This window comes from Sciurus carolinensis, chromosome 8 (assembly GCF_902686445.1).
Source record: "Sciurus carolinensis chromosome 8, mSciCar1.2, whole genome shotgun sequence".
Lineage (NCBI taxonomy): Eukaryota > Metazoa > Chordata > Mammalia > Rodentia > Sciuridae > Sciurus > Sciurus carolinensis.
Genome location: NC_062220.1, coordinates 122234443 through 122259769, shown reverse-complemented (window position 1 = coordinate 122259769; position 25327 = coordinate 122234443). Strand labels below are relative to the sequence as shown.

Here is a 25327-nt window from a genome sequence, read left to right as displayed (position 1 = left end):
AAAGTACCATCAAATGTCATCAAAGACAGACATCTGTTATGGACGTTCATTAATGTAGCTGGCTTAACAGCCACTCCCCTTGACCAGCCCCAGAGACAGACAGACAGACAGACAGACAGACACACACACACACACACACACACACACACACACACACACATACATATATATACATGCACGTGCAGTGATGGCCTGGGCTATAGCAGGGATTCCTGGAATTCCTGGAATTCCTTGAAATTCCTTTCTGGGCAGCTATGTGTTGAGAAGTAATTGAAGTGTCATCATTCAATGTGAGTTACTGGTTAGTAACTGGTTCATCTGATCCACTGAACATTATTGGTATGTTTTCATTGGAATTTCTGGTTAAGAGAAAATGAACTGATTAAAAGAAAACTGATCAGCAGCAAAGTAAACTTAAGCTTTTCATTCCTTCTTACTTTTTTCTTTTTTATTTTGGTACCAGAGATTGAACCCAGGGGCACTTAACCACTGAGCCACATCCCCTACCTTTTTTTTTTTTTTTTTTTTAATTGAGACAGGGCATTTGGTAAGTTGCTGAGGCTGGTTTTGAATTTGCAGTCCTCCTGCCTCAGCCTCCTGAGGCACTGGGATTCTAGGCCTGCACTGCCACTCCTGGCCTCCCCGCTCTCCCCCCCCATGAAAAGAATGCACCTCTCATACCATCTGACTTCTTACCAGGCTTTTCTCCCTTCTGGAAGGAGCACTATAGTCAGGCTTCTTTGACTGCAGTGGCTAATTGCGAATGGATGCTACCACCCTACTTGCCATCCTCCAGTTGTGATAAGAGTCAAGGGGAGGATTGCCTTCAGTTCCTCCTCAGGATAGGCAGTGGACCCTCACAGAACCCACCTTTGTGTCTGACAGTGACCTGGTGAGTGGCAGACTTTTTGAGACTAGGCCCATGTTTTGATAGACACTGTCACCTCAGCCTCCAGTAAAGTGATTTTTTTTTTTTTTTTTTTTTTTTTTTTTTTAAATCTGACTACAGACATGGATGAAGAGCCTTGTTCCTGTGGTCCTGAGGTTCTGGTTAGCATCTGCTGCTGCTATGTGCACTCTCGTGTGTGAGCATTGGCCCCTCATGTGATGCTACAGGTGTTCCTGTAGCCTGTGTCCCTGCTTTGGATCCCTGTCTTTGGCAACCATCGCTGTGTAGACAGAATGCCCTATAGCACTGTCTTGATCTGATGGTCCATCTCACAACCTCTTGGAATTCGATGGGAGTTGGCTAGTTGGTTGGGTTTTGTTTTATTTCGATTTGTTTTTTTTGAGATGAGGTCTCGCTGTTACCATGCTGGTCTCAAGCTTCTGGACTGAGATCCTCCAACCTCAATGTTGTTGGTGTGTGTGTGTGTGTGTTTGTTTCTTTGTTTCCCCCATGGGTCAATGCTACATTCTTTGTGAACCTGACTTTTTTTTTTTTTTTTTTTTCTATTTTGTGTTCTGTTTGTGACAGTTCTGAGCATGTGCAGACCCAGATGCACAACAGTGCTCAGCCTGCTTTGTTGCCTTTATAGTTCACAAAGTATAAATTGACAAGGAGAGGTCCTGGCTGGTGCTGGAGTTCTAGCCTCTGAGAGGATCTTTGGTGTTTAGGAACAGACCTGATTGGCATCTCTGTGGAAGTGTGACCTTCCTTATAAGAGGAAGCCCATCAGGCAGAACCAGGCTCTCCTACTCACCTTCCCCTGTGTTTTGTTTTTGGTTTTTGTTTTGTTGGTACTGGGAATTGAACCCAAGGGCACTATACCACCAAGCTACATCCCCAGTGCTTTTTTTTTTTTCCTAAGTAATATTTTGAGTCAGGGTCTTGCTAAGTTGCTTAGAGCCTCACTAAGTTGCTAAGGCTGGTTTTGAACTTGCGATCCTCCTGCCTTACCCTCCCAAATTGCTTGGATTACAGGCGTATGCCACCATGCCACCCGTTGTTTTTTTTTTTTTTTTTTTAATATTTTGTTTTAGTTGTAGGTGGACTCAATAACATTTATTTTATATTTATGTGGTGCTGAGGATCAAATGCAGGGCCTCACACATGCTAGTCAAGTGCTCTACCACTGAGCCACAAACCCAGCCCCTCCACCCATTTTTAATTAATGAAAGAAAATCAGTTCCTCCACATATAGTAGGACTAGCAACCCCAGAGAGACCTGGAGAAGAGGAAGTGGTTTGAGCTTGGGTTCTAAGACATGTACTTCAAAAAGGTAACAATCTGTGAGCAGGCTTATCTGAGCTTATTTTGTTGCAGCAGTGGTCAACTTTTCTCATAGCAAGCCTTGGTGACATGTCTTCTTTTCAAGTCTATCCTAAGATCATGGTTTCCCAGAACCATTATCTTGCCTTGGCCCTTGAGGTCTGGCTCTGACACTCTGTGGGCCACAGGATTCTGATCTGTCTGCAGTTCAGAGGTATATCCAGGACAACCAGTGCAGAAGTGTGGTGAGTAGGGTAAGAAAGGTTTGAATACAGCATTCTTGGCAACTTCTGGATCCCTGATGCCTAGCCAGGCCTGAAGATTCTGTGGGCTAGAACTCACTCTCCTCTCAGTTTGCTCCAAGCTGCCCCAGGAGTGCCTCACCCACTCTGCACAGATTGCACACACCTCTCCACCTGCCATGCACTGCGATTCTTGTTGCAATCACCTTGTCTGTTGTCCCTCTGTCCTCAAAGATGATTGCTGAAGCCTTGGCCCAAGGCGGGATGCACATAAGAGCCCGGTTCCCGCCCGCTTCTGCCATGTCTGCCGTCCCGTCGAGCTCCATCCCTTTGGGCGGACAGCCCACAGCACAGGTATTTAAGGACTGGGCCGCGTATAGGGCTCGGCCGGGAGCTCGGGGTTCCTCTGAGCGCCTTTGTAAAGCACACCTGTCATCATTGGTGACTTTCTGCACGGTGGCTTTCAGAGTGCCAAACCAGGTGTCACTGTTTTTTTGTTGTTTAAATGAGGCCAAGCCCAGCGGTATTTCTCAAGGGGATATGAATAAATATCTGTTTTTTCCCCCTAGTTTAAGATAATCATGCTGCTGTCATTTTCATGGCAAAATAAAACAGAAGCCAAGCAAAAAGTTGTGCTTTCTAGGGTTATGCGATCTAACACTGTAGCTGCTAACCATGTGTGGCAGTTTACATTTAAAATGACATTAAATGAAACTAAAAATGCAGTTCCTCAGTTGTACTAGTTACATTTTGAGCACCCTCTAATCCTGTGGGGAAGGTAATAGCTGCTTAGCTATATAGCACAGCTCACAGTAGATGGTCACCATGAGCAAAAGTTGTGTTAGAGCTGGGCATAATGATGCATACCTGTAATCCCAGTAACTCAGGAGGCTGAGGCAGGAGGACTGAAAGTTTGAGGGCAGCCTTAGCAACTTAGTAAGACTGTCTCAGAATAAAAAAGTTAAAAGGGCTGGAAGTGTAGCTCAGTGGTAAAGTGCCCTTGGGTTCAATCCCCAGTCTGTCCATCCCCTCCACCTAAAAAATGTTGTGTTGGGCCAGACTGTTCTAGGGTTAACAGAATGGAGACTGTTCTAGGGTTAACAGAATGGAGAATTTACTACACACTCACTTTCCTAGGTAGATAAAAACTTACTTCTGGGTGTGTTATACTTTTTAGGGAAATGAATTCCTCGTTTTCCATTGTCAAGTAAAATTTGGAATCTTCCAATGCTGTGTTTATTTGTTTAACAGACATCAAATGTTCTGTGTGCCAATAGACATCAACTGTTCTGAGGTTGTTCTGAGGTTTTGAGAATAAAATGGTGCTCAAGTTCTCTCATCACATGGGCTTTTCATTTTAGTGGGTTTGTTGTGAAAAACCTCAGATTTGCCAGAATACCTTTAAAATTCCTTTTCCATTACAGGGAAATGCATCTAATCCTAGTCCTGTTGTTCCTTCATAGAAGGAAGCCTAGGCCTCTGGCTTTGTACTCATTGGCTTCACAGAGTCAGGTGGGGAAAACTTTAGCAATAGCATGTAGGACTGATTTTTTATGAAAATAAGAAAGTCCCTAACACTTTGAGGGTGCGATACATGCCAGGCCTTGGGCTAGGTTCCTTGTGTCCACAGTTTCATGTTTCTCAGTGCTCCAGGTCACAGTTTAAGCATTTATCCTCTTTTAAGAAATGAGAAAGGCCAGGCATGGTGATCCATGCCTATAATCCTAGCAGCTCAGGAGGCTGAGACAGGAGGATAGCAAGTTTGAGGTCAACCTCAGCAATTTAGCAAGGCACTAAGCAACTTAGTGAGACCCTGTCTCAAAATTTTAAAAAAGGGCTAGGGATTGCCTCTGGGTTAAATCCCCGGTAATGTCCAGGAAAAAAAAAACGAGAAAGGCTCCAGGGAGCTGGCATGTTGAGGATCAGGGGGTCAAATGAAATACTCAATACCTCAACTTCTCAGTAGGATTCTTGGAAACCCCTCAACCTTGCTCTTGAGGCTGGGCTGCCAACATTATTCCTCCTCCTGGTTGGAGCCACACTCCAACCTGCAGCAATGGATTCTGTCCTGGGCCTTTTCTTGCTCACACACTGCTGAGAGGTGGCCACTCCCCACACAGCCAGCTGCTGGTGTTTCTACCTGAACTTCTCACAGGCACCCCCTTCCTCCCAGCCTTCCTCAAACCTATCTACTTCCCAGCCTTCCATTTTCCCTTCCACATCAACCCTGTCCCCTGAGTTGTGCTAACTAAATAAATCTTACTCCCTGAAGTCCCTCCTAATCCCAAAAGGCAAGGAAGCTAGGTAGAAGGGAAGAAAGAGAAAAAGCAAAATAAAGTTAGTGCACAGAGAATTTGGGTTCATCCTCATTTCATTTTGTGACTTTGAATGATAGAGCCATCACCAGAAGATGTCCACTAACACCACACAGATGTATTTCCATGTTTTCCCAGTGCAGAGTGGCGGATGTACACCTGAAGCTTTGGGGTAGTGTATTGAGGACAGATGTAGCAGCATTTAGAAAATCACTCCTGTCCCCAGGAGGATTTTTGGCAACAGGGAATTTGGGCAAAGTTCTGATTTTGTTCTTTTGATTTTGTTTTTTAAATCAGGCTCTTTTTTTTTTTTTTTTTTTTTCTTCCAGTGCTGGAGATTGAACCCAGGGTCTTGTGCTTTTGAGGAAAGCACTCTACCAACTAAGCTATATCTCCAGCCCCAGGCTCATTCTTGCTTGCCTGTGGAGAGAAAGGTGGCCCTGAAAATACTTACAGAAGGAAGAAAAATTGATGGAGAGAACCCCAGAGTGGAAGCCATCCCACTGTCCACACAGTGCTCTGTAACCCTGTGTGATCATGACCCTTCCCTCAAATAACTTTCCTCCTCCTGCCTCTACACAGTCCCATAACACCAAGCTTAGCTGGGGCTTCCGAGCCTGTCTCCCTTCTGCAACCTCCTGCACACCTGGCTGTGGGTAGCCCCTGTTCAGAGGATCCCTGACCTGTGTGAGGCACCTGGACCTTACACACTGGGAATTCATCTGCCATACTGGCTTACTCCAGAAACATTGTAGTCTTTTTTGATAGTGTATTTCTAATCCAAACCCTGCCAAGAAAAGAAAGCTTATCCCAGGAATGTATCCTTAAAATCCAGCACTCAGTGGTAGAGCACTTGCCTAACATGCTCAAGGCCCCGGGGTTCTGTTCCTGGCACTGGGGGGCGGGGTGGTAAACTAGCCAGGAGCTGCCCCATTGCTCATTTGGCCAGTGAGCTGGACTGGAACCTGCACCTGCTTGAGCTTTCCAGTGTCTCCTAACCTTGGATGTCCTCCTGGCAAATCCTTTTGCTGCTGTTCTCCCCCAGCCACCTGTACTCATTCTTCAGCAGGACACAATTCAGCATCCACACTGTTTTGTTCTTTCTTTGTGACAGTGCATTGGAATCAGGAAGTCAGAATAGCTAGTGAAAATGTAGGCATTCTGTTACTCTTGTTACTCTTATTGTGTGTGTAGTGGTGTGCTGGGGATTGAACCCAGGGCCTTGCACATGCTAGGCAAGCACTCTGCCACTGAGCTACATTTCCAGTCTCCATCACCTCTTAAGAACCCCACTGACACTCTTCAGAGTTGGAGGTCCCAAGAAGAAGTGTCTCAAGGAGAGGCAACAGAACACCTACATTTCCACTTCCTATTTTGCAGTTCCATGGCAATATCTTCATGTTATGATAGGGGTGCTTCATGGACTCTGACATGACAGCATGAGACACAGTGCCTATGTCCAAGGGTTCAGCTAGGTGACATGGCGTTTCTATCTTAGTACCCTTGGCATAAGGGGGCAGCACTACAGTGGGGTCATGCTCCTCTGTGTTTCTAGATGGAAATTCCAGGGGGCACACTTAAGTGCTGGGCCGGGAGCAATGGGCAGTTCTGGGGTATCAGATAGGTGTGGGTGGTCCAGAGAAGGCTAGGTAACAGTCTGTCTTGAGATTTTTTTGTGGAACGAAGTTCTCTGGATCAGCCTTTCTGTTATGCTGCCTCTGGGCCATGGCTCCTTTCCCCCTCTGCCCTCCCAGTTCTTCTCCCTTAGTCTGCATCCATCTGACCTGGCCACCCTGGCAGCCCCACAGCTTCTGTCTAAGCTATTGTGCAGGGTTCCTTTTCCAGGGAAGCAGATTGAGCCATTGATGTAAGACAGACATTTACCATGCCTGGGCTTCCCCTGCAAGACACTAGCTATGTGACTATGGGCACATCACCTCTCTAAATTCTTATGTTCCCACCTGTGACATGCAGGTGACAGGCAGTGTGCAAGGTGTGTGGGATATGTGTCATTCTCATCTTGTGGCTCTTGCTAATAGCTTGACAGACCCATACCCATACCACTGGCAAACTGTTATATGAGAACATGGAAGGCAATTTCTCTTTTCCCCCAAGTGCTCCCTCCCTGACTAGAGCAGCACTGGCTGGGTTTCTTTCCTGTCCCACTGACTTCCTTGCTAGGCCAGTTCTGTCTTAAGGTGGGTTTGAGGGACTAGTCTGTTCCTTGTAGTGTGTCTAAGGTGATTTGGGACTTGGACCACCCAGCACTGCCAACCGGAAGGGCCCTGGTTTCCTGCTCTTGGAAGTGAAAGATCATCTGTGGTTTGTTTTCCTTCCTGCTCACTGGAAATCTCTCCCACCTCTAACCCTCTGGGGTTTGCTGGCTGCCCTGGCCTGGGACAACTGAAGAGCTGAGATGGACCCATTTACTGTGTGGGTGCCTGGGGGCCCTTCAGGGGCCAAAGCAGAAGTGTTGGGACTCTCTGGATGGCCCAGCCCAGTGAGGTGCTAATAGGATTCAGGGGGTCAGACAGTTGTGTGAGTGCATCTAAAGGAACCTCTTGCATGAGCAGACCTGTGTGCCAACCTGGACCCTGGAGGGAGTTTAGGCATAACATAGCTTCCAGGCTATGTTAGAGTGAGTAGAGAAGCCTGATCCCCAGGCTTGTCTGGAGAGAGGAGAAAAGGCCCTTGAATTCCCTGGGGCATGATCCCTGGCTGGACCGGATTTTCTACCTCCACCGAATGCTTTCTGAGCCAGCCCTGCAAAATGCCCTTCACCTTGTCTTAGCCATGCCACCTCATGCCTGATACTTGAAACCCCACCCTCCCCTCATTAAGAACAGAAGGTGTCAGCTATGTATGCTGCGCCCCCAGGGACTGAGTACTGAGAACATGACCATGAGATAGTCTTCCTGCTTTGGCAGCTATACTTAGCCATGATGCCCTGTGGGTACCCTGCTGCTTGCCAGGGAGGCAGCAAGCTTTTAGGCTGCAGATAGGGTCTGACCATCTCCTACAAAGGACACCTGCTTGAGCAGGAACTGAGTACAGATGGGGCAGCAGGTGGAGTCTCAGGCTAGTGAAAGGGCAGGGGTGGCAGGGCCTCCTGGAGACACATGTGGGACAGGGATAGGAGGGAACACCCTACAGATAGGATACGCCTGACAGGACTGGGATGGGCATGGGGCCCCAGGACCTTTGCTCTTTGCTTCTTGGTACTATCTGTAGTTTTCTGCATGGAACGATCTGGTCCTACATTTTGTTAGCACCTGGGTTGATTCTGGAGCATGTTTTCCAGTATGTGGAATATGCCACCTGGCCTGGTTTCCCTAGGACTTACAGTGTACCCAACACCATGAATGTATTCGACCTACATGGGAGAGGCCTGCTACATTTGTTTAATTCAGCATTTTGCAGATGAAGCCATTCAAGTTCTATTTCACATTAGCTAGAGTGCTTGCCTTGCAAGCACAAGGCCCTGGGTTTGATCCCCAGTACCGCAAAAAAAAAAAAAAAAAAAAAAAAAAAAAAAAATGTATTTCACATTAGCATGAATCTACTTGGAGGAGTGACTGGGCTCAGCAACTAGAGGCCCAAGCTCCCTTGCTCTTCTTTCATTCCCTGGCCAGGGGCGTCTGGGTACAAAGTGATGGAAACACTTCATTCTATTTTTGTCCCCATGGGCCAGTGACTTGTTTTGGGACTTCTGACCCAACCAAGTGGGAAGCACCATGATGTGACACCTTGTGCACCCTGCCACCCCAGTGCATGGTGCCAGGGGGCAGTCTCCACCTACCTCCCAGGGCAGTGCTTCCTGCCACAATCAGTGGTAACAGGTGGGGAAGCCAGTGAGCAAAAAGGAGGTGATATTTCACTCCATGATCTCGATCAGTATGGTACTGAGCAGGCTACCTCCAGCCCCCTTGCCCTCTGCTCGATCAGTGGGTAGGTAGGAAGGAGGGCAGGCATCATTTTCCTGGTGGGATCTGAGCTTGTTCCCAATTTGAGAAGCAGAGAACCCACTCAGAATAGTCCTTACCTAGTATTCCTGGCACTGTGGCAGAAGAGTATGTGGGAGGGAAGCGTGGAGCCGTGGCCCCAGTTGGGCATCAGTATCCAGAGTGCCCTGGGAGGGCACTTGAGTTGGTCTGCAGAACTGGATGGTCCAGGAGTCAAGTGAGTCTATGGGCTGGGTGTGCAGGAAGCATGCTATGAGGGGGTGCTCAGTGTACCTCATTGACTAGGATGTGGGAGATGCCATCTCAGGCCCTTGGGAACCTCTGAAGCAAGCAGGGCCTTCAGGGCAGTCCCAGTGTGGCAAGGGATTGGCAGACAACTGTTATCATCTAGATTACCATCTTTTGCTTCTCCTCTGGAAGGTGTGGGTGCATACATCTTGTCCCTGATGCCTGGATGCTATGGTTCCAAGCCCTTGGAGTTCAGAGATGAAGATGATGGTGTCCCTGGTGCTGATAGTGGTACAGATGACTGCATTTGTATTGTTCCCAACAAAGACTAGGGAGCAGAGAGTAACCCTGCTCTGTGGGCAGGGATAGGTCTCTGAAGAGTCAAGGTGCACAAACTTATGTGACAGAGCCAAGCTCTGAGCCCAGGCATCTCTAATGCTAAGTCACCTCTCCCAGTGGGCTCTACCAGTCCAGTTGAGGGGCACTGGTGAGGGCCAGGGACACTGGCAAGACTGATGCAGGTGCTACTGTGGATACGCACATGGTTCCTCCAACCGCCTTCTTTTAATTAAGTAGGTCCAGGTGGGACACAGTGTAAGACGTGATCTCCCTGGTGCCCCAAAACTGGTCAAGTAGGGAGGTGCCACCTGTATGTGTCAGGACAGGAGATTCAAGTGGTTGGCCCTTATTCTCAGTGCAGTCATTCTGGGGGGCTGAGAGAGCTTGTGGAAGCATGCAGGAAGACTATCCCACAGCAGAGCAGTGTTATTACTGACTCACAGAGAACTTCCCAGACCAGACAGGGTATGGCAGGGCACGAGGATATCACCTTCCCACACCTCCCTTCTTTTCACACCCCCATGCTCGAGAAGCCAGGAGGAAAAAGCCATGGCCTGTTACAACCCAGAAACCCAGGGTTCTCATGACCAAGGAGCCAGGGGTGCTCATGTGGCCTTCCCACCAGCCCTTTGGTCACTATGTGCTATGTGCCCCAGGATGGAGTTTGTGCCTAGGTGAATCCAAGTGGCATTTGGAAGAAGACAAGGATATGGGGGAGGTGAGGCCTGTGGGAATAGTGGGCAAATAGCATGGAGTCAGGCAGGAGTGTGTGACAGTGAGCCGGCTGAGCCCCTCTACTTCCAGGTCAGCCAGAGCAGCCTCACTATGCTGTCCTCACCATCACCGGGCCAGCAGGTGCAGACCCCACAGTCGATGCCTCCTCCCCCCCAACCATCTCCACAGCCCGGCTCACAGCCCAATTCCAATGTCAGGTAGGCCTGGCCAAGGATGGTCCTCCCCATCTGGCCCTCAGGGTAGGCCTGCCCAGTACCCCTGGCTCAGATCCGCTTTCTTTCTTTTGGCTGCAGCTCCGGCCCTGCCCCATCCCCCAGCAGCTTCCTGCCCAGCCCCTCACCGCAGCCCTCCCAGAGCCCAGTGACAGCTCGCACGCCACAGAATTTCAGTGTCCCCTCCCCCGGACCTTTAAACACCCCTGGTAAGTGAGTCCTGGGGCTGGGGCAGGCAGAGTCCTGTGAGGTGTCAAGAGTCACCTTCACCTTCACAAGATCTCAGCTTGTAAGGAGTGCAAGAGCTCTTACACTACTCAGAGCCTGAGCACCCCACTTAAGAATTCATGGAGAGCCAGCCTCACAAACCATGTCCCACAGTGAATCCCAGCTCTGTCATGAGCCCAGCAGGCTCCAGCCAGGCAGAGGAACAACAGTACCTGGACAAGCTGAAGCAACTTTCCAAGTACATTGAGCCCCTGCGCCGCATGATCAACAAGATTGACAAGAATGAAGGTGGGACTGGGGGCCAGGGCTTGGTGCAGGGGCCCCACAGACACTCAGAGCCTGCATCTTAGTGTCCCCTTTCTGTCCCAGACAGGAAAAAGGACCTGAGTAAGATGAAGAGTCTTCTGGACATTCTAACTGACCCCTCTAAGAGGTGAGCTTCGCAGAGGGTTCTAGGCCAGAATGTGCTGTACCACAGCTCATGGAGAGTTCCCAAGGCTTGGTGATGATGACCTGGGTTTAGCAAAGTGGCCCAGCAGGTCTTTGGGCCCTGCCAGAAGGCTTTGAGGCTCCACTTAGGTGTGTGTTGGGGTTTCAAGTCCAGACTTCTCCTCCAGCATTCTGCCTTTGCCCTACTCCACAGCCACTACTGTGGACCTCATGCTTCTGTCCTTTGACCATCATAGCTTGTCTCATTGGGCCACTGGCCAGGGCCTGAGTTGCATTGTCCTCATCTTCAGCTCTACCCAACTTGTCAGTAACCTTTGGCAAGCAGCTGTGTCTCAGTCACCCCATCTGCTGCCAGGCCAGCTGGGGCATATGTTCATTGTGGAAGTGAAGCTAGGTGATGCCTGTGAGAAATACATGAATGACCATGGCTTGTCATCTTCTTGGCCCTTTCCCCTACCTTCTGGCCATGGGCCGCTATGAGCATCTGAGCTGGAGCAGCACTGCAAAACTGTACATTATTTCTCCCCCATCTCACTGCCTCAGCTCAAGCTCTTGCTTGCTTTATAGAAGTTTCTCCCAGTTATTCTCATGTGTGTTGAATAGAAATCACTGTTCAACAGTACTCCAGGCCTTCTTGGGTTGATTCTTCATTTGGGTTGTAGGGCCAAGGGGGACAGGGACTGACGTACATAATACTGAGACCTTAGCCTGGTCTTGGAGCAGCTGGTTTACTAGCTGGAGTTCCTATGGAGGTTTCTGGTGACTGAAGCCTAGAGTGGCTAGGCAGGCAATAGTTGGGATCAACACCTGAGTCACTGCCTCCCCAAGCCCTCCAGCACAGAGGGCAGCCTGCATTGTCTGTCTCCTCAGGTGTCCCCTGAAGACCCTGCAGAAGTGTGAGATCGCCCTGGAGAAACTCAAGAATGACATGGCGGTGGTGAGTGGAGCCTCAGGCACCTCTAAGAAATTCAGGGCTTACCTCACATCTCAGAAGAGAGGAGCCTTCATGGTCAAGGGCAAGCAGGGCTTGGGTCTAGGCCTAACCTGGGAACTCTGTCCACAAGGCTTCTTTCAGGCCCACCTGCTGTGGAGAGTGGGAACACAGAATCACCTTCTGACCTTGGTCCCCATGGGTGCCTCTGCCACCCTGCATCTGCCAGCCCAGCACGAGGTCCTGCCCTGGGACACTAAAGCCTAAATAGAGCTGCCAGGGTGGGAACTGTAACCAGTTATTGGTCACCACTGGCTACACAGGGGTGGAGGCTATGGGAGAAGCCTCAGGAACCTGCTATGGGTGAGGATGATGACCTTGGGGTCTCTTCAGAATGGGTGAAACCTCAAGCTCAAGCTGCTGACTCCACCTGTCCTGTCCCTAGCCCACGCCCCCACCACCCCCAGTGCTACCGACAAAGCAGCAGGACCTATGCCAACCACTCCTGGATGCTGTCCTGGCCAACATTCGCTCTCCCGTTTTCAACCATTCCCTGTACCGCACATTCGTTCCAGCCATGACGGCCATCCATGGCCCACCTATTACGTATGTACAACCAGGGCTGGGCCTTGAGGTGGGTGGCAGGCCAAAGGCTGCATGTAACCAGTGTGATCACCATGGCCACCTCCTCCAGGGCCCCAGTGGTGTGTACCCGGAAGCGCAGGTTTGAGGAGGATGATCGGCAGAGTATCCCCAACGTCCTCCAAGGGGAGGTGGCCAGATTAGATCCCAAGTTCCTGGTGAACTTGGATCCTTCTCACTGCAGTAACAACGGCACCGTCCACCTGATATGCAAGCTTGGTGAGTGTCCAGGTAGGACAGGGGTGACTTGGGAGAGCGAGTCCTGACCTGCAAGCCCCTGGGCTCTACTGCCTATGCCAGAGACCACAAAATGCTCAGCCTTCAAGACACAAGTACTTCCCTCTTTGGAGCCTGCCCCTGCACTCATCCTGCCAAGCTGCCCACTCTGTCCTCACTTCTCTTTCATGGTGGCCTAACCTCAGCCTCCCCGGCCTGAACCCATGTACTGTCACCTCTCCAACACACAGTGGCTCTGCTCACTAGAGACCCTGGAGGTACTGTGAGCAGGGTCCCTGGATATCTATCTACACAGGGTACTCCCTGGCTCTGTTTGAAAACCTGAGTCAGACCTCCAGGTGTTGCAGCAAGCTTCACTGAAACCTTTCAGAGTGTGAAGAGCCCTGTTCGGGAGCAGGGCTATAAGGCTAGTGTTTGTGTCAGGTCCAGGTTTGGGCCAGGTCACAGGCAGCCTTGTGTATTGCAGACGACAAGGACCTCCCAAGTGTGCCACCACTGGAGCTCAGTGTGCCTGCTGACTACCCTGCCCAGAGCCCACTCTGGATTGACCGGCAGTGGCAATATGGTGGGTGAACCAAGAGGAGACATTTGGGAACTAAGGAAAGGCAAGGGCCAATTCTGGGCAAACAGGGCTTCCTATATAGCAGGGTTGCCTGTGTATCCCCTCCTATTTACCCTCGCACAGGCAGGAACAGTGGCCACCTAGAGGAAGAAGACTCTCTCCCCCCTCCCCATTGTGTCCTTTGCCACTGTCTCACAGCTTCAGAGCAGTTATGTTTAGTTGGGGAGGGGTGAGCAAGCCCATGGCTCAAGGACAGACCCAAGGCTCTTCAGGGCTCACATGGGCCCACCACCAGGAACTTGGGTGCATGTGGATCCATCTGTGTGATGTGGCTCCAGAGAGCCACCTGTTGGGTGTAATCACTGAGGCTCAGAGCTGGCACACAGCAGAGCTGGGCAGGATCCCTTAAGGGTGTCATAGAGGGAAAGCCTGTGGTTCCAGATCCCATTGAGATTCCAGTTCTTCACAGTGTTGTTCTGGGAGGAGAACCCCACTTCCAGACGAGCACATGAGACTGATTAGGGGTTGGGGGGCTTCCCACAGAGGTGTCTACATGGGCCAGGTTCAGGCATGTCTGACTGCCTCGGAAAGGGCCTGGTGTTCATGGCCTGCTGCTCTGTTGCAGATGCCAACCCCTTTCTGCAGTCAGTGCACCGATGCATGACCTCCCGGCTGCTGCAGCTCCCTGACAAGCATTCAGTCACAGCCTTGCTCAACACCTGGGCACAGAGCATCCACCAGGCCTGCCTTTCAGCTGCCTAGCCAAGAACTACAGGGACAGCCAGAAGCTTTGATGGGGCTGTGAACCTATGCCTCACATTGGACATTTCTAGGTGTTGACTTCCTTAGAAAGCCTGGGATAGATTAGCTTTCCTGCTTTTCTCTTCTGCCTTGGGGACCTGCCAGACATTTCCCCATATTTGTACAGTACTGGGCCAGGTGGCGGTGGAGCTGTCTGCATGGTGAGAGATGAGGGACTCCTTCCAGAGAAGATTCTCCACACAGTTTCCTCCAGGGAATCAGATCCCACACTCCTTCGACTGCACTCCCTGTGATCTCTCCAGGCTCCGTGTCCACTGTCAGCAGCATGAGGGAGAACTCAGGTCTCGTCCATGCATCTGTTTAGAATACATTCTACTCATTTCTATAGGAGAATGTGGAGGACATAGGAAACCCTTAAAACACAATTCTCTGATTGGTTTTTGGATTCAGACTGTGTCACTTGTGGCAGGTGGGTCATATCACAGGGACACTCCTGCATCAAGGGCACAGGCTCCATTTCTGAGAGAAGGCTAACCTGTGGGCAGCAGTGAGTTCCCCACCACCAGGTGGGTGGGTTCTGCTCACACTTGAAGCTCTTGTTCAGCACTGTGAGGGAGCAGAAGCATCTGAGGAGTCTGTCCCTGGTACCTGTGTGCCACTCTTGGGTGAAGGGTGCCATGTCCCTGCTGTGAGGGATGAAAAGGGATCAGTTGGGCATTGTCCTGAGGACCTGGCATCATCAGAGTACCTTATTCTCTGTGCCACCCCCCGAGTGGAGGCTCCTTGTGGGATGCAGCTGTACAGTGCCTCTGTGTGTTGCCTTCCACACTGAGCAGCAGCTGGCAGCCCTCTGGTGACAATAAGTTCCCCTTTTTATATGTGCACTACCCTGTCATTATGTGGTTCTTATAATAAATTTGTCATTCCTGTGTTTCTCATGAGTTAATCACTGCATCCCCTGGGGGCCCACTGTCCTGTCAGGGTTGCTGTCAGTCTTGCAGGTGACAGTGTCCAGTCTGGCCCAGGATGCCCCAGATCTTAGCTCTTCTTTGACACAAGTGTACTGTTCCTCAGCCTGGTCCATGCCCAGGTTCCTGATCAAGTTCCTTCTGGGATTAATGGCCAGGAAATGGAGTAGGCTGGCTGAGAGTCTGTGGGGTGGCAGTGGGCCTTGAACTGACCATCACAAGGTGATATGTGCCGCTGCTGTTCTGAAGATGGGAGGTATGGCATTCTGGAGGAGACAGTTCTCCTTTGTGGCCCTTCCAAGACAGCTATGCTGATCCAATCAGCAGTGTTGGGATAGCAAATGACAGCATCTTGCTCCTAGCAGTGTCCAGTCTGGGCAGGAGACCCAGAATGATCATCACCTGGAAGGGCAGGCAGCCCCTGGCCAAGGCAAGAGAGAAGAAAGCCACCTGGCCTCCAGAAAGATGCTTCTCTTCTGGGAGAGTTGCCAACTCATGGGATGAGCAAGCCCTAACTGCTCAGGCAGCTCCCTTCCAGACTAGCAGGGAGTTACTACAAATGGCCAGGAGGAGACAACTGAGATCCAGTGAGGAAGGAGACTTAGGACTTGGAGAAACAAGCTTTATTTTCTTCAACATGTAGGATAATACTTTTTTCATAATGTGGTTTTGTGTAAATGCAGAATAAGAAAACAATAGCTAGAAAATAAACAATTTCTCAATTCTGAGATCAAGTACTTTATCTGTCATGGGTTTCCCCTGTCTTGGAATTCAGCATGGCTTAAAAGTAGTAGAAAGCATGTGAACTGCTGCAGAGGGTTGGCCTCCAGCTGTGGGCACTGGGCTCAGAGAACTGAGCGGTGCAGGCGCCGGCTCTGCACCACCTGCAGCCTTTTCTGCCGCTCTGCAAAATTGCTCTTAAGGCTCTGCTTTAGTGCGGGCAGGATAGCACGCTCTGCCGCAGGCATTGGGCTCAGAATCAGGCTGGGGATGGGGAAAGGGACAGTCACTGCAAGCATCTTCAAGCCACATGGGCCCCTGGGATACAGGCAGGACTAGATGCTGGCAACCCTGCCTGAGACCTGGCCCTTCTCCTCCCTGTGAACATCAGACTGTTAGGGCCACCCACTCTCCTGTTCCAGGAAACTTACCATTTCTTTGAAAGGCCCTTGGTGGAGACCTTGGGGAACTGTGTGGCCTCCTGGTCCCTATGGAAGGAAGTCAGCAGTGAGCCCCACACTAGGTCCCACTGGGCTGGGGCAGGGGCATAGGGGCACTCACTTGGTAGAGCCAGGCCCAGCCTCCTCAGGGGCAGCTTTTGGCCTTTGGTTCCCTTCCAGAAGGGACTTGAGATGCTGCAACTGAAAGAGAGGAGAGGCATGGTGGGGTACAAGATGGGGCCCGTGGAGGTGCCGGGCCATGCCCTGCCCAGGGCCTCACCTCTTGTGCCTGTAGGAGGTTGGCGTTCCACAGCTGCCGGATGACCACCTCGCACTGCTGCACTGTGGTGGGCTTGCGCAGGTGTGGAGGCAGGCTCATCAAGGGAGCTGCTCCTGTCACCTGCCTGCCCTTGTGCTGGGTGAACCCCACCAAGGTGGCCCCTGAATTAGGGTTCTCTGCATCCTCGTCTCTGAAATGTCATAACAGCAGCCCAGAGGTGGCCTAAGGAATTGGTCTAACCACCCTTCCCGCAGCAATGTCCATGCCAGTGTAGGCCCATGAGGGGATGAGGGCCATCAATACAGCTTATGCCGGGCTTGGTTCCCTTCTGCTGGCCACGGTTCTTTAGACACCAGGTTGGGGTTCTCTGGAGTCAGCTGTGACCCAGACCCATTCAGTCCCCTTCAAGGTGCACTGAGGATCAGATATTCCAGGAAGTGGGGACCAGCTAGCTGCCAAGCTAATTGGGTCCTAACCTCACACCAGGTCTTCTCACTGCAGGCTGGTCTCTGGGAAATATTAGGTCTGCAGAGAAATGGGACTCTGTCCTACCAGCTGCTCTCTTTCAGAGCATGTACTCTATAGAGCATTCCAGGGAGGTCCAAGAAACAATGGTCAACAGATCGTAGTTCTGCTCTGTCCTCCTGGCCCAGTGCTTTCCAAAGGCAGGCACCCAACTCCAAGCTAATCAATCAGGCCCACTCACTGCACTGTGGTGGTGGTGGGGTTTTTGTTTTTATTTTTGTTTTGGTACCTAAGATTGAACCTGGAATGCCTAACCACTGAGCCATATCCCTAAACCTTTTTATTTTTTTATTTTGACAGGGTCTAAGTTGCTTAGGGCCTCCATAAGTTGCTGAGGCTGCCTTGAACTTATAATTCTCCTGCTTCACTCTCCTTAGTCACTGGGATTACAGGTGTGTGCCACACTAGGCTTACTCACTGTGTTCTTGGTAAAAAGCTACTTTGGAAGTCAGATCACTTTGTTTCTTTTCTCTGAGAAAGGGTTTAGGAGCTGCCACTGGTCCTCTGTTGACCTCTGTCAGCTAAGGGACCCTCCAGGACCGACCCCAAGGGAAGAGGAAGAAGGCAGCACCCAACAGACAGCCTGGCATGAGCTACATGAGCCCATGTTTACACTGGTGACAGCCCATGGAGTAGGGAGTGAAGAAATCCGCTCTTCCCAGGGTGGGAACCTACTAAGTGCAAGCCTAGGGCCTTTGGGTGGTAGGCCTGTCCCTTAGATGCAGGTGAGCCTTACTTGGCATGTCCCTGCACCCCAGGGACTCTGTCCAGCTTGCTGCTGTGAAACAGGGCAGCACTGAACGGCTCCTCTTCCAGGTCCGTCTTCTGGGGGACATCAGCTTTCGACTCTTGCCTCTTGGAGCTGGGCTGGGGCCTTGCCTTGCTTTGAGAGTTGGCTGCAGGTCAGACCCAACAGGGCCAGTCACTGCCCAAGTTCGCTGGGATCAGCTGCTTGCACCCAAGAAGCCCCTGCCCCTACCCCAGTTTTCTCCTCTGTAAAGGGGAGATGGAGGAGGCCATATAGCCCATCTCGTAGAGTGCCTGCCTCTCATGCCGGAGACCTGGGTTCGAGTCCCCAGCACTCTGGGATTGTGGAAATAGCAAAGGGGAGATGAAAACAGCCTCCCTTGGGAGGTCTGCTGGGAGGAATCAATTGAGGTTCTGAGTGTAGTCTGAGTCATGCTTGCTGAACACTCCAAAACAATCACAGACGTGGAAGCTGGCTTCCATTTGGGGTAAAAACTGAGGGAGAGCACTGGAACTCTGTCTGCATGGGTTTATTCTTTAGGTCCAATCCTAGGTCCACTGCCCACTGGTAAGGAAGCTTGGCCTCCTGTGGCAGACAGAATGGGAAGAGGCTCCCTGCTGCCCTCATTCTGCAAAAGATGTTACCAGGCAGGGCTCTGTGGGAAGTGTCATCTCATCTGCATCTTGCCTGCTTGGGCATAACAGGTCAAGCTACTGGGGGGTTTGGCAGGCACTTAGGAGTCCCCTCTATCAGTGAGTTCAACTGCTCACTGTCCCGCCCAGGTGGGGCTGCCATGGCATCTTGTTGCCCTGCATCAATAGCCCAGCCCTGTCCTGCTTGATTAGCTTCCCTTCAGGACCTCCCTTTAGACCATGGTCTTGTCCCATTCTCCTCAGACTCCTGTAGCTTCATCCCTCAGGGCACCAGGGACTGCCCTTCAACTAACTCTTCACCCCTGAATCCATGGGGTCTTTCCAAAGTCTGCCCAACATAAGACTACTATGGGTTTACAGCTCCCAGTGCCCACACTGGCCACCCCAGCCTGTGGCCCCAGTAGCACCCTTGCTCAGAGCACATAGGGGGTGCTGGCCCACTCACCTGACACTGTTGAATTGGAGATGGACTTGTTGGACTGAAAGCTTGATGTGGACATGCTGCCTGCAAGAAAACATGCAGGGTTAATCCCAAGAAGAGAGCAGCTTCCACCCAACAACCCACCTGGACCAACCCCCAGTCCTACATGTTTGTGGGGACTCCTCCCCAAACCCATTAGGGATATGTCCTGCCTGTTCTACACCACTCCCCTGAGGTAGCCCCAGACCCAGCCAAGTGCCCAAAGGAACAGAGGCCACTGGAAAAGTTGTCTCCTGAGGGGCATCCAGAAAGCAAGGGAGTTTGTGACTAAAGGAACATCAAGTCCTGAGTGCGAGCATAACCTCTCCTGGTATCACATAAGGGCCTCCAGGTCCTGCAGGGCTAAGGCAACTAACTTGGGCCACACTGCCCAGAACAACTTGCTGGGACTGCTGCATCCTGCTGGAGAAGGGTTCTCCCACCACTCTATTTTCTGCATGTCTTCAGGAAGGGAGAGCCCTGGGCACCACCTGGGACAGGATGTTCCCAGGTGGCACCATTCGCCAGTCAGACCACCTGATATCCTAAAGGTAAGGAAAAGAATGAGCCCAAGAACTGGACAGAGGTATTCCCAGGCTAGGCTAGGGAACAGGCAAGGAGAGTGGGCCATATTGGGGATGAGAAAGTGTCTTGGACAAATGCCTGCAGGCTGAGTCTGCTTCTTTTCCCACTTGTTCCCATGGTTGCTGCAAAGATGGCAGGAAAGATTCCTCACAGGGAGTATACCCAGAGTCACCTCTTCCAAAGTGTAAGGGACCAGAGACACGGCTGAGGCACCTGGGGTCCACCATAGCAGCAATCCAAGTGATAGAAGCCAGCAGGGTAGTGAGGCCCTGGAAGGAAGGGGTTGTTCCAGGATCCCCTCCTGATTCAGGAGCTCTGCTAAGATGAAGGAGGGTCTGCAGCCTCCCTACTGCCCCAGCTGCTCAATTCTCAGGCCTTGGGCTCTAAGAGCAGCACCTGCTGCATTTGTTGGCATAGTTACCCAGCTGTGGAGGAAGTGGCATCTCTTCAGGTCCCTCATAATCAGTCCCTCAGAGTTAGCATGCCAGATGGAGATGAGCAATTGGGGGTTGGGGGACTACTGTGGACAGAGGTAACTTTCTATCAGGCACTGAGGGGCCTCAGTCTTACCTTTCTTCTGTGGCTTCTGATTCATTATTAACTTGTAGTGGAGATCTGGAAACAAGCACATGTTCTCCTTGTCATATTCAAAGCCATAGCTGCTCTGAGAGAAGCTTGACTTGACCTGCCCTGATTACTCTCTCCTGCTGAACCCAAGTCCTGGCTGTGACCATGGCTGACTGGCCCCTGTCTTTAGTTCCTGCCAGCCTTTTCCACCAAGGCTTTGCCTCAGGTGCCCTAGGTCTTCCCTGTCATCCCCCAGTACATCCCTGATATCTGCAGGGCACTCACTCTGCCAGGCAAGGCCTTGGCTCCAGGGGTACAGAAGTGAGTCATGATAACTCAGCCCTCCAGGAGGCCCTGGCCATGAATGTGCAAATGTGAGCAAGATGATGATCAAGTGGTGCCCACACATAGGACTGGCCAGGTTAGATATCAGGAACCAGGGTGAGACTCAAGAAGACATGTGGAAAGGTGCCCTGACATGGCAGATGCCATGACTGAATCCTTGGCACTCCAGATGAAGACAACACCAGAAGTGGGTCAGAAAGACTGAAGCAAGCAGGACCAGGTGGTGGGCAAAGGAGCTCTAACTAGGTGAGGCCAGTCACCACAGGCTTCAGGTTCTGTGTCAAGCATGAATGAGCTGGTGAGGAGACCCCAGGGGTGCAGTTAGGAAGACCTGAGGATACCGTGGACCCTTGATCTGGGTGTTCACTTGGTGATAATTCACTGAGCTGTGCACTCTAGGGTATGTTTAACTTGTTTAAAAACTTTTTTGAAAATGATATTGGTCTGACCCTGTCCATGAGTGAGGGGATGCTGCCCTGTGCCCTCTCTATACCCCAAACCTGATCTGGAGTTTATGGTGCTGTACTTCTGGCTGCAGGCCCAGGAAGTGTTCAGGGAACCAGGGAAGTTCGGGTCGCATGTCTCTCGCTTTCCAGCGTTCAGGACTCACCTTTGTTCTCCCGCTTCAAGTGCTCGATCTCCTCGTGGAGCTTGACCAGCGTCTCCGAATGCTGCTGCTGCAGGAACTGCAAGCTCTTCTCCAGGTCCAGGACACGCTTCTGTGCCTCGCTGAGTCCGAGCTGCGTGGGATGAGGCACCTGGTACTGGAGGCCCGCGAGTGGACGCTGGCGCGGGCGCGACGTGCCCCGGGAGCCCGGGGTCGCCGAGCTGAGGGGCCGGGCCCCAGCCGCCATCCCCGCCCCGCTCATGTCTTCGCTGCCGCAGCCTCCGCCTTTACTACAGGCCGGCTTAGTGGCCGGGTTGACCCGGCCTGGCGCCGCGTCGCCATGGGAACAGGCGCGACCGAGGGGGCGGGGCGGGGGCGGGGCCTACAACCACGTTCCGTCTAGATAAATACATCTGACTTAAAAAGCATCCTCTGACTTGAACGTACGAATCATCTTAATGCTTTATTTATGTTTTAATAACGGTTTACTTTTTGTTTTTTGTTTCTTTTTTTGCGGTGCTGGGGATTGAACTCAGGTCCTTATGCTTGCATTGCAAGGCAAGCACTCTACCAACTGAGCTATCTCCCCAGCCCAACAGTTTACTTTTTGAATAGGAGATATTTGAATTATAGGTTCAAATATAAACTTCCAATCACTTCCAATAATCGCAGAATCTATTCATTATGAAATGTGGATAAAATAGGAAAAACAGTTGTCTGAAGGCATCAGAGAAGGGCAAAAAGCAGGAAAGGAGTGAGTTCTTGAAAGAGTTGCTTTTGTTGTGTGGGTCTCTCTCTAGTCATTTGGATACCAAATAGGACACCAGGGGCTTATTGGCTTACAGCAGAGGATGGAGGTTCTGTAGGCCAACAGCACCTAAAAACTGAAGAAATTCAAAGGAAATGCTGGGAATGAAGCAAGCTATGAACTCTCAAATTCGTGGTTGTCTCTAAACTGCACACACATGCCTAGACATTTTTCCAGGAAGGACAGGAGAATGAGAAAATAGGCCCATGCTCCTGGGCTGGGCTCCAAGTTTTCCTGGGACCTGCTGCTCTCTTGAGGGGAAGCAACTGTTAGGAGCTGACTGCAGTTGTGTTAGTGAAAGGAAGACCCAGAGTGGGTAGTGGAAGAAACTGGCTGACTGATCTTCACCTTGACCCACACACAGTTCATCAGGTCTGGACTGGATATTAGAAACACTTCCAGAGGGCTGGGGTTGTGACTCAGTGGTAAAGCATTTGCCTAGCATGCGTGAGGCACTGGGCTCAATTCTCAATAGTACATATAAATAAATGAATAAAATAAAGTTCCATCAACAACTGAAAAAAAAAAAAAAAAACTCTTATAAAAGCATCACTACATTGCTGACTAGGCTGCACAGGTGGCCAAGAGAGAGAGAAGAAGGAGGAAGTACCATTGCACTAGGCCAGACTGTACATATGTAGAGACAACAGTAAACCTGGTTTATCAGGTTGTGCTTCAAGGAGACTATAGGAGGGCTGGGGAGATAGCTCAGCTGATAGGGTGCTTGCAAGCACAAGGCCCTGGGTTTGATCCCCAAAACCGCAAAGACTACAGGAAAGAACATATTTTCTTCTTGCTGAAAAAGTTGAGTTGTAATAGAAATTTGAATGGGCCAGCTGGGCGCAGCAGCACAGACCTGTAATCCCAGAGGCTTGGGAGGCTGAGGCAGGAGGATTACAAATTCAAAGACAACTTCAGCAACTTTGCAAGGCCCTAAGCAACTTAGTGAGAGTCCCTGTCTCAAAATAAAATATAAAAATGGGCTGGGGATGTGGCTCAGTGGTTAAGCACTCCTGGGTTCATTCCTCAGTACGAAAAAGGAAGAAGGAGGAGGAGGAGGAGGAGGAGGGGAAGAAGGAGAAGTTGAAGTTTGAACAGGTCATTGAGTATTCTCATCATTGAGGCATTCTGTGATCGCTGCTATAAACAGCTGATAGATCTGCTCTAAGAAGAGTTAAAGGGTTTCAAACCCTTCCTGCAAAGAAGTGCATTGGGGAGCACGGACAGCAGCTTTATACTTCTCTCAGAATGTTCCTGTTAGTGAGCATTAGAGGATCCTCTTTGCAAGATTGGTGCTTAACCTGATGGAACTGGCCACCCTTCAAGCCTTGACCTTGGGAAACTGAAGATTCTATACTCCCATGAGAACCAATTGACATAAACCTGTCAAGAAATATCAAAAGAGGGATTTTCAATATGGTTACAATCAAATTCTTTTGTGCCTGGTGGCTGATGTGTGGTATTCAACCCAGTTTTTAATATGGAGTCATTTCTCCATATTTATGGAAAATGCAGAAAATTTATGAAGTTGATTCCTGATCACAGACCCAAGAATCTGAAAAGCATCATCAGACCCAAGTGCCAAGTTATTTACTTTCCCATAGATTTCCTGATGTGAGCAAGAGTCATTGTCAAGCATATTTCTCAACTTCTGTAATCCAGTTTTCATCCACCACTGGTTTATTTTTACCTTTATTTTGTTTATTCATTTATTTGTCATGTGGAGCTGAGGACTGAACCCAGTGCCTCACATGTGCCAGGCAAGTGCTCTACCACTGAGCTACAACCCAGCTCCTCATCCATTGGTTTATATGCACACTAGTAACTAAAAAATGTTAAACCTCATTTTTCATATGACTTTAGTTTACCATGCCATTCTAATTTTTTTCCTTCTTCATTTTTATTATTTATATTATCTTGAAGAGTTAAGACTTAAAAAAGAGAAAGAAAAGAAAACCTTCCAATCTCTAACTCCATGCTGTGGCCAAAAAAAATCCTTTATTCTCTCTTCTCTAATTTCTTTGTTTTGTTCTGACCTCTTAAGGCAGTACAGACGCATGGACATTAAAGTCAAAACCTATTTTTGTAGCTGGAATACGAAGTAGGAATTCCTGAGAGGGACAGGAGAGGTTGGTTGGGAAATCATTTTATTTATTTTTGTCCCTGCACATTTGGAAAATTAAGCTAAGAATTCTGGTTTTCCAATAAAAAAAAAAATTTAAAAATCAGAGTTCTGACTAATAATGTTTGCTAAAGTCATTTTATAAGTACTAAAAGTATCTCCCATATCTTTCCCTAATAGAAGAAAAATGCTACTTATCTGACATAAATTACTGTTATCAAATACTTGTTTCCTTCATTTGGGTAATCACAGCAGAAATCTCAATCCCAGGTTGTTTCTGCTCCTGGCCAGCAACTTGCATTACTTCCATGTGTTTCTCTTGGACTCTGATTTTACTGTGTAAAGAACAAAAGAGGATGGGGAGATGATAGAAAGGGATGCCTGTTTCCTAGAGAAAGATTGCAAACTAAAGCTGAAGAGGCATCAGACAGAATGGGGCTGGGGTTTATCCCCTATTAAAGGATTTTATAGTATGTCCTCCTGAGAGGGTGGGTGGAGGGATATGGGGTCTTCAGATACACCTCAGCTGAGCTCTAGTTCAAATCTGTCCTATGTGATTCCAAAGGTCCTACTCTGCTGGGAAACAGTTGTTCATGACTGTGCTCCCAATAGCTTAAGGTTCAATTTAAGTGCAGCCAGCAATTCCTCTTACCCTACTATGGTTTGGATCTTGTGTTCCTCAAAGGTTCATGTGTTACAGGTTTGGTCTTCAGTGTGGTGATGAGAAGTGATGAACCTTTAAGAGGTGGGGCCTAGTAGGAGGTCCTTAGATCAATGGGAGTGAATTTTCAACAGTGAATTGTTATAAGCCTGTCTCTCTCTGGGTTCCTATTTTGAGATGTTTTCACTCCCACATAAACTCCCACCATCAACCACTGGACCTTTGCCAGAACCTGTATCACATTACTTAGACTCTCAAGCATTCAAAATTGTGAGCTAAATAAACCTCTTTTTAAAAAATAAAAATTCTGGTTTTTGGAGTCAAAGGAAACTAGCTAGAAATGTTAAGCAAAGGCTATATAAGTCATCTCTAGTAGGTGGGCTAGGGGTGAGGCTTAGGGATAGACCCCTGGCCTAGTATGAGCAAGAGCCAGGGATTTGATCCCCAGCACTTATCAAAACAACAAAAAAATTTACCTCAATACTGAAAACGTGTTAGTGAGGGCTGGTCATTCAGAGGGGCTCTGACCATGGAAAGAGGGACCTTAACACTCTAGTGACAGTTGCTGGGTGCTCTTGGTGAGATGCTGACCTAGGGCTAGTCAGAGCAGTCTTAGCTGTTCCCATGACTTGGAGCTTCTGGAAACCACAGAAGGCAAAACCTGTTTCAGGTGGTCAGATTTTGGTACTAAGGTCAGTTCTGATGTGTTGAGAAATTGAAGTCAAGATCCACATAGCTCATCCCAGTTCAGAGCCTGCCTTCCTTGGAGACCCACCCTTCC

The 25327-nt window shown here is 49.9% G+C and overlaps 2 protein-coding genes and 1 pseudogene across 9 annotated transcripts in view; 2 read left to right on the top strand and 1 right to left on the bottom strand.

The window, feature by feature from the left end:
* Positions 1 to 14990, top strand: part of Med15 (mediator complex subunit 15) — a 67016-nt gene extending 52026 nt beyond the window's left edge. For 4 of the 7 annotated variants that reach the window (XM_047560402.1, XM_047560404.1, XM_047560408.1 and 1 more), the window contains exons 9-18: positions 2689 to 2808; positions 10103 to 10230; positions 10327 to 10454; positions 10627 to 10761; positions 10843 to 10906; positions 11794 to 11860; positions 12300 to 12460; positions 12549 to 12715; positions 13200 to 13298; positions 13921 to 14990. In XM_047560402.1, coding sequence (XP_047416358.1) covers positions 2689 to 2808; positions 10103 to 10230; positions 10327 to 10454; positions 10627 to 10761; positions 10843 to 10906; positions 11794 to 11860; positions 12300 to 12460; positions 12549 to 12715; positions 13200 to 13298; positions 13921 to 14057 — 1206 coding nt within the window. In that variant the 3' untranslated portion in view covers positions 14058 to 14990. The remainder of the gene's footprint in view (positions 1 to 2688; positions 2809 to 10102; positions 10231 to 10326; positions 10455 to 10626; positions 10762 to 10842; positions 10907 to 11793; positions 11861 to 12299; positions 12461 to 12548; positions 12716 to 13199; positions 13299 to 13920) is intronic. The other 3 variants (XM_047560406.1, XM_047560409.1, XM_047560405.1) reach the window with 2 other exon arrangements.
* A 652-nt stretch (positions 14991 to 15642) lies between these two features.
* Ccdc74b (coiled-coil domain containing 74B) lies at positions 15643 to 21273 on the bottom strand. Of its 2 annotated transcripts, none has more exons than XM_047560410.1 (8): positions 20959 to 21273; positions 20007 to 20051; positions 18837 to 18896; positions 17727 to 17886; positions 16466 to 16655; positions 16307 to 16386; positions 16177 to 16233; positions 15643 to 16009 (listed from the first exon to the last, which is right to left on the bottom strand). In XM_047560410.1, exons 1-8 carry the CDS (start codon positions 21215 to 21217, stop codon positions 15871 to 15873), a joined length of 990 nt encoding a protein of 329 aa, XP_047416366.1. In that variant the 5' UTR covers positions 21218 to 21273; the 3' UTR covers positions 15643 to 15870. The 2 variants fall into 2 exon arrangements, with proteins under 2 accessions (XP_047416366.1, XP_047416367.1); XM_047560411.1 differs by having other exon boundaries at positions 15867 to 16009; positions 16177 to 16226.
* Positions 21274 to 21806: 533 nt separating this feature from the next.
* On the top strand, positions 21807 to 24726 carry LOC124991480 (glycosyltransferase-like domain-containing protein 1; annotated as a pseudogene).
* The last annotated feature ends 601 nt before the right edge of the window (positions 24727 to 25327 follow it).

Coding starts and splice junctions, on each gene's coding strand:
- Ccdc74b (XM_047560410.1), bottom strand. CDS start 21,217: ATGAGCGGGGCGGGGATGGCGGCTGGGGCCCGGCCCCTCAGCTCGGCG. Junction 18,897..20,006: donor TCAGAAGCCACAGAAGAAAG/GTAAGACTGAGG, acceptor GTTTTCTTGCAG/GCAGCATGTCCACATCAAGC. Junction 16,387..16,465: donor ACCTCCTACAGGCACAAGAG/GTGAGGCCCTGG, acceptor CCTCTCTTTCAG/TTGCAGCATCTCAAGTCCCT.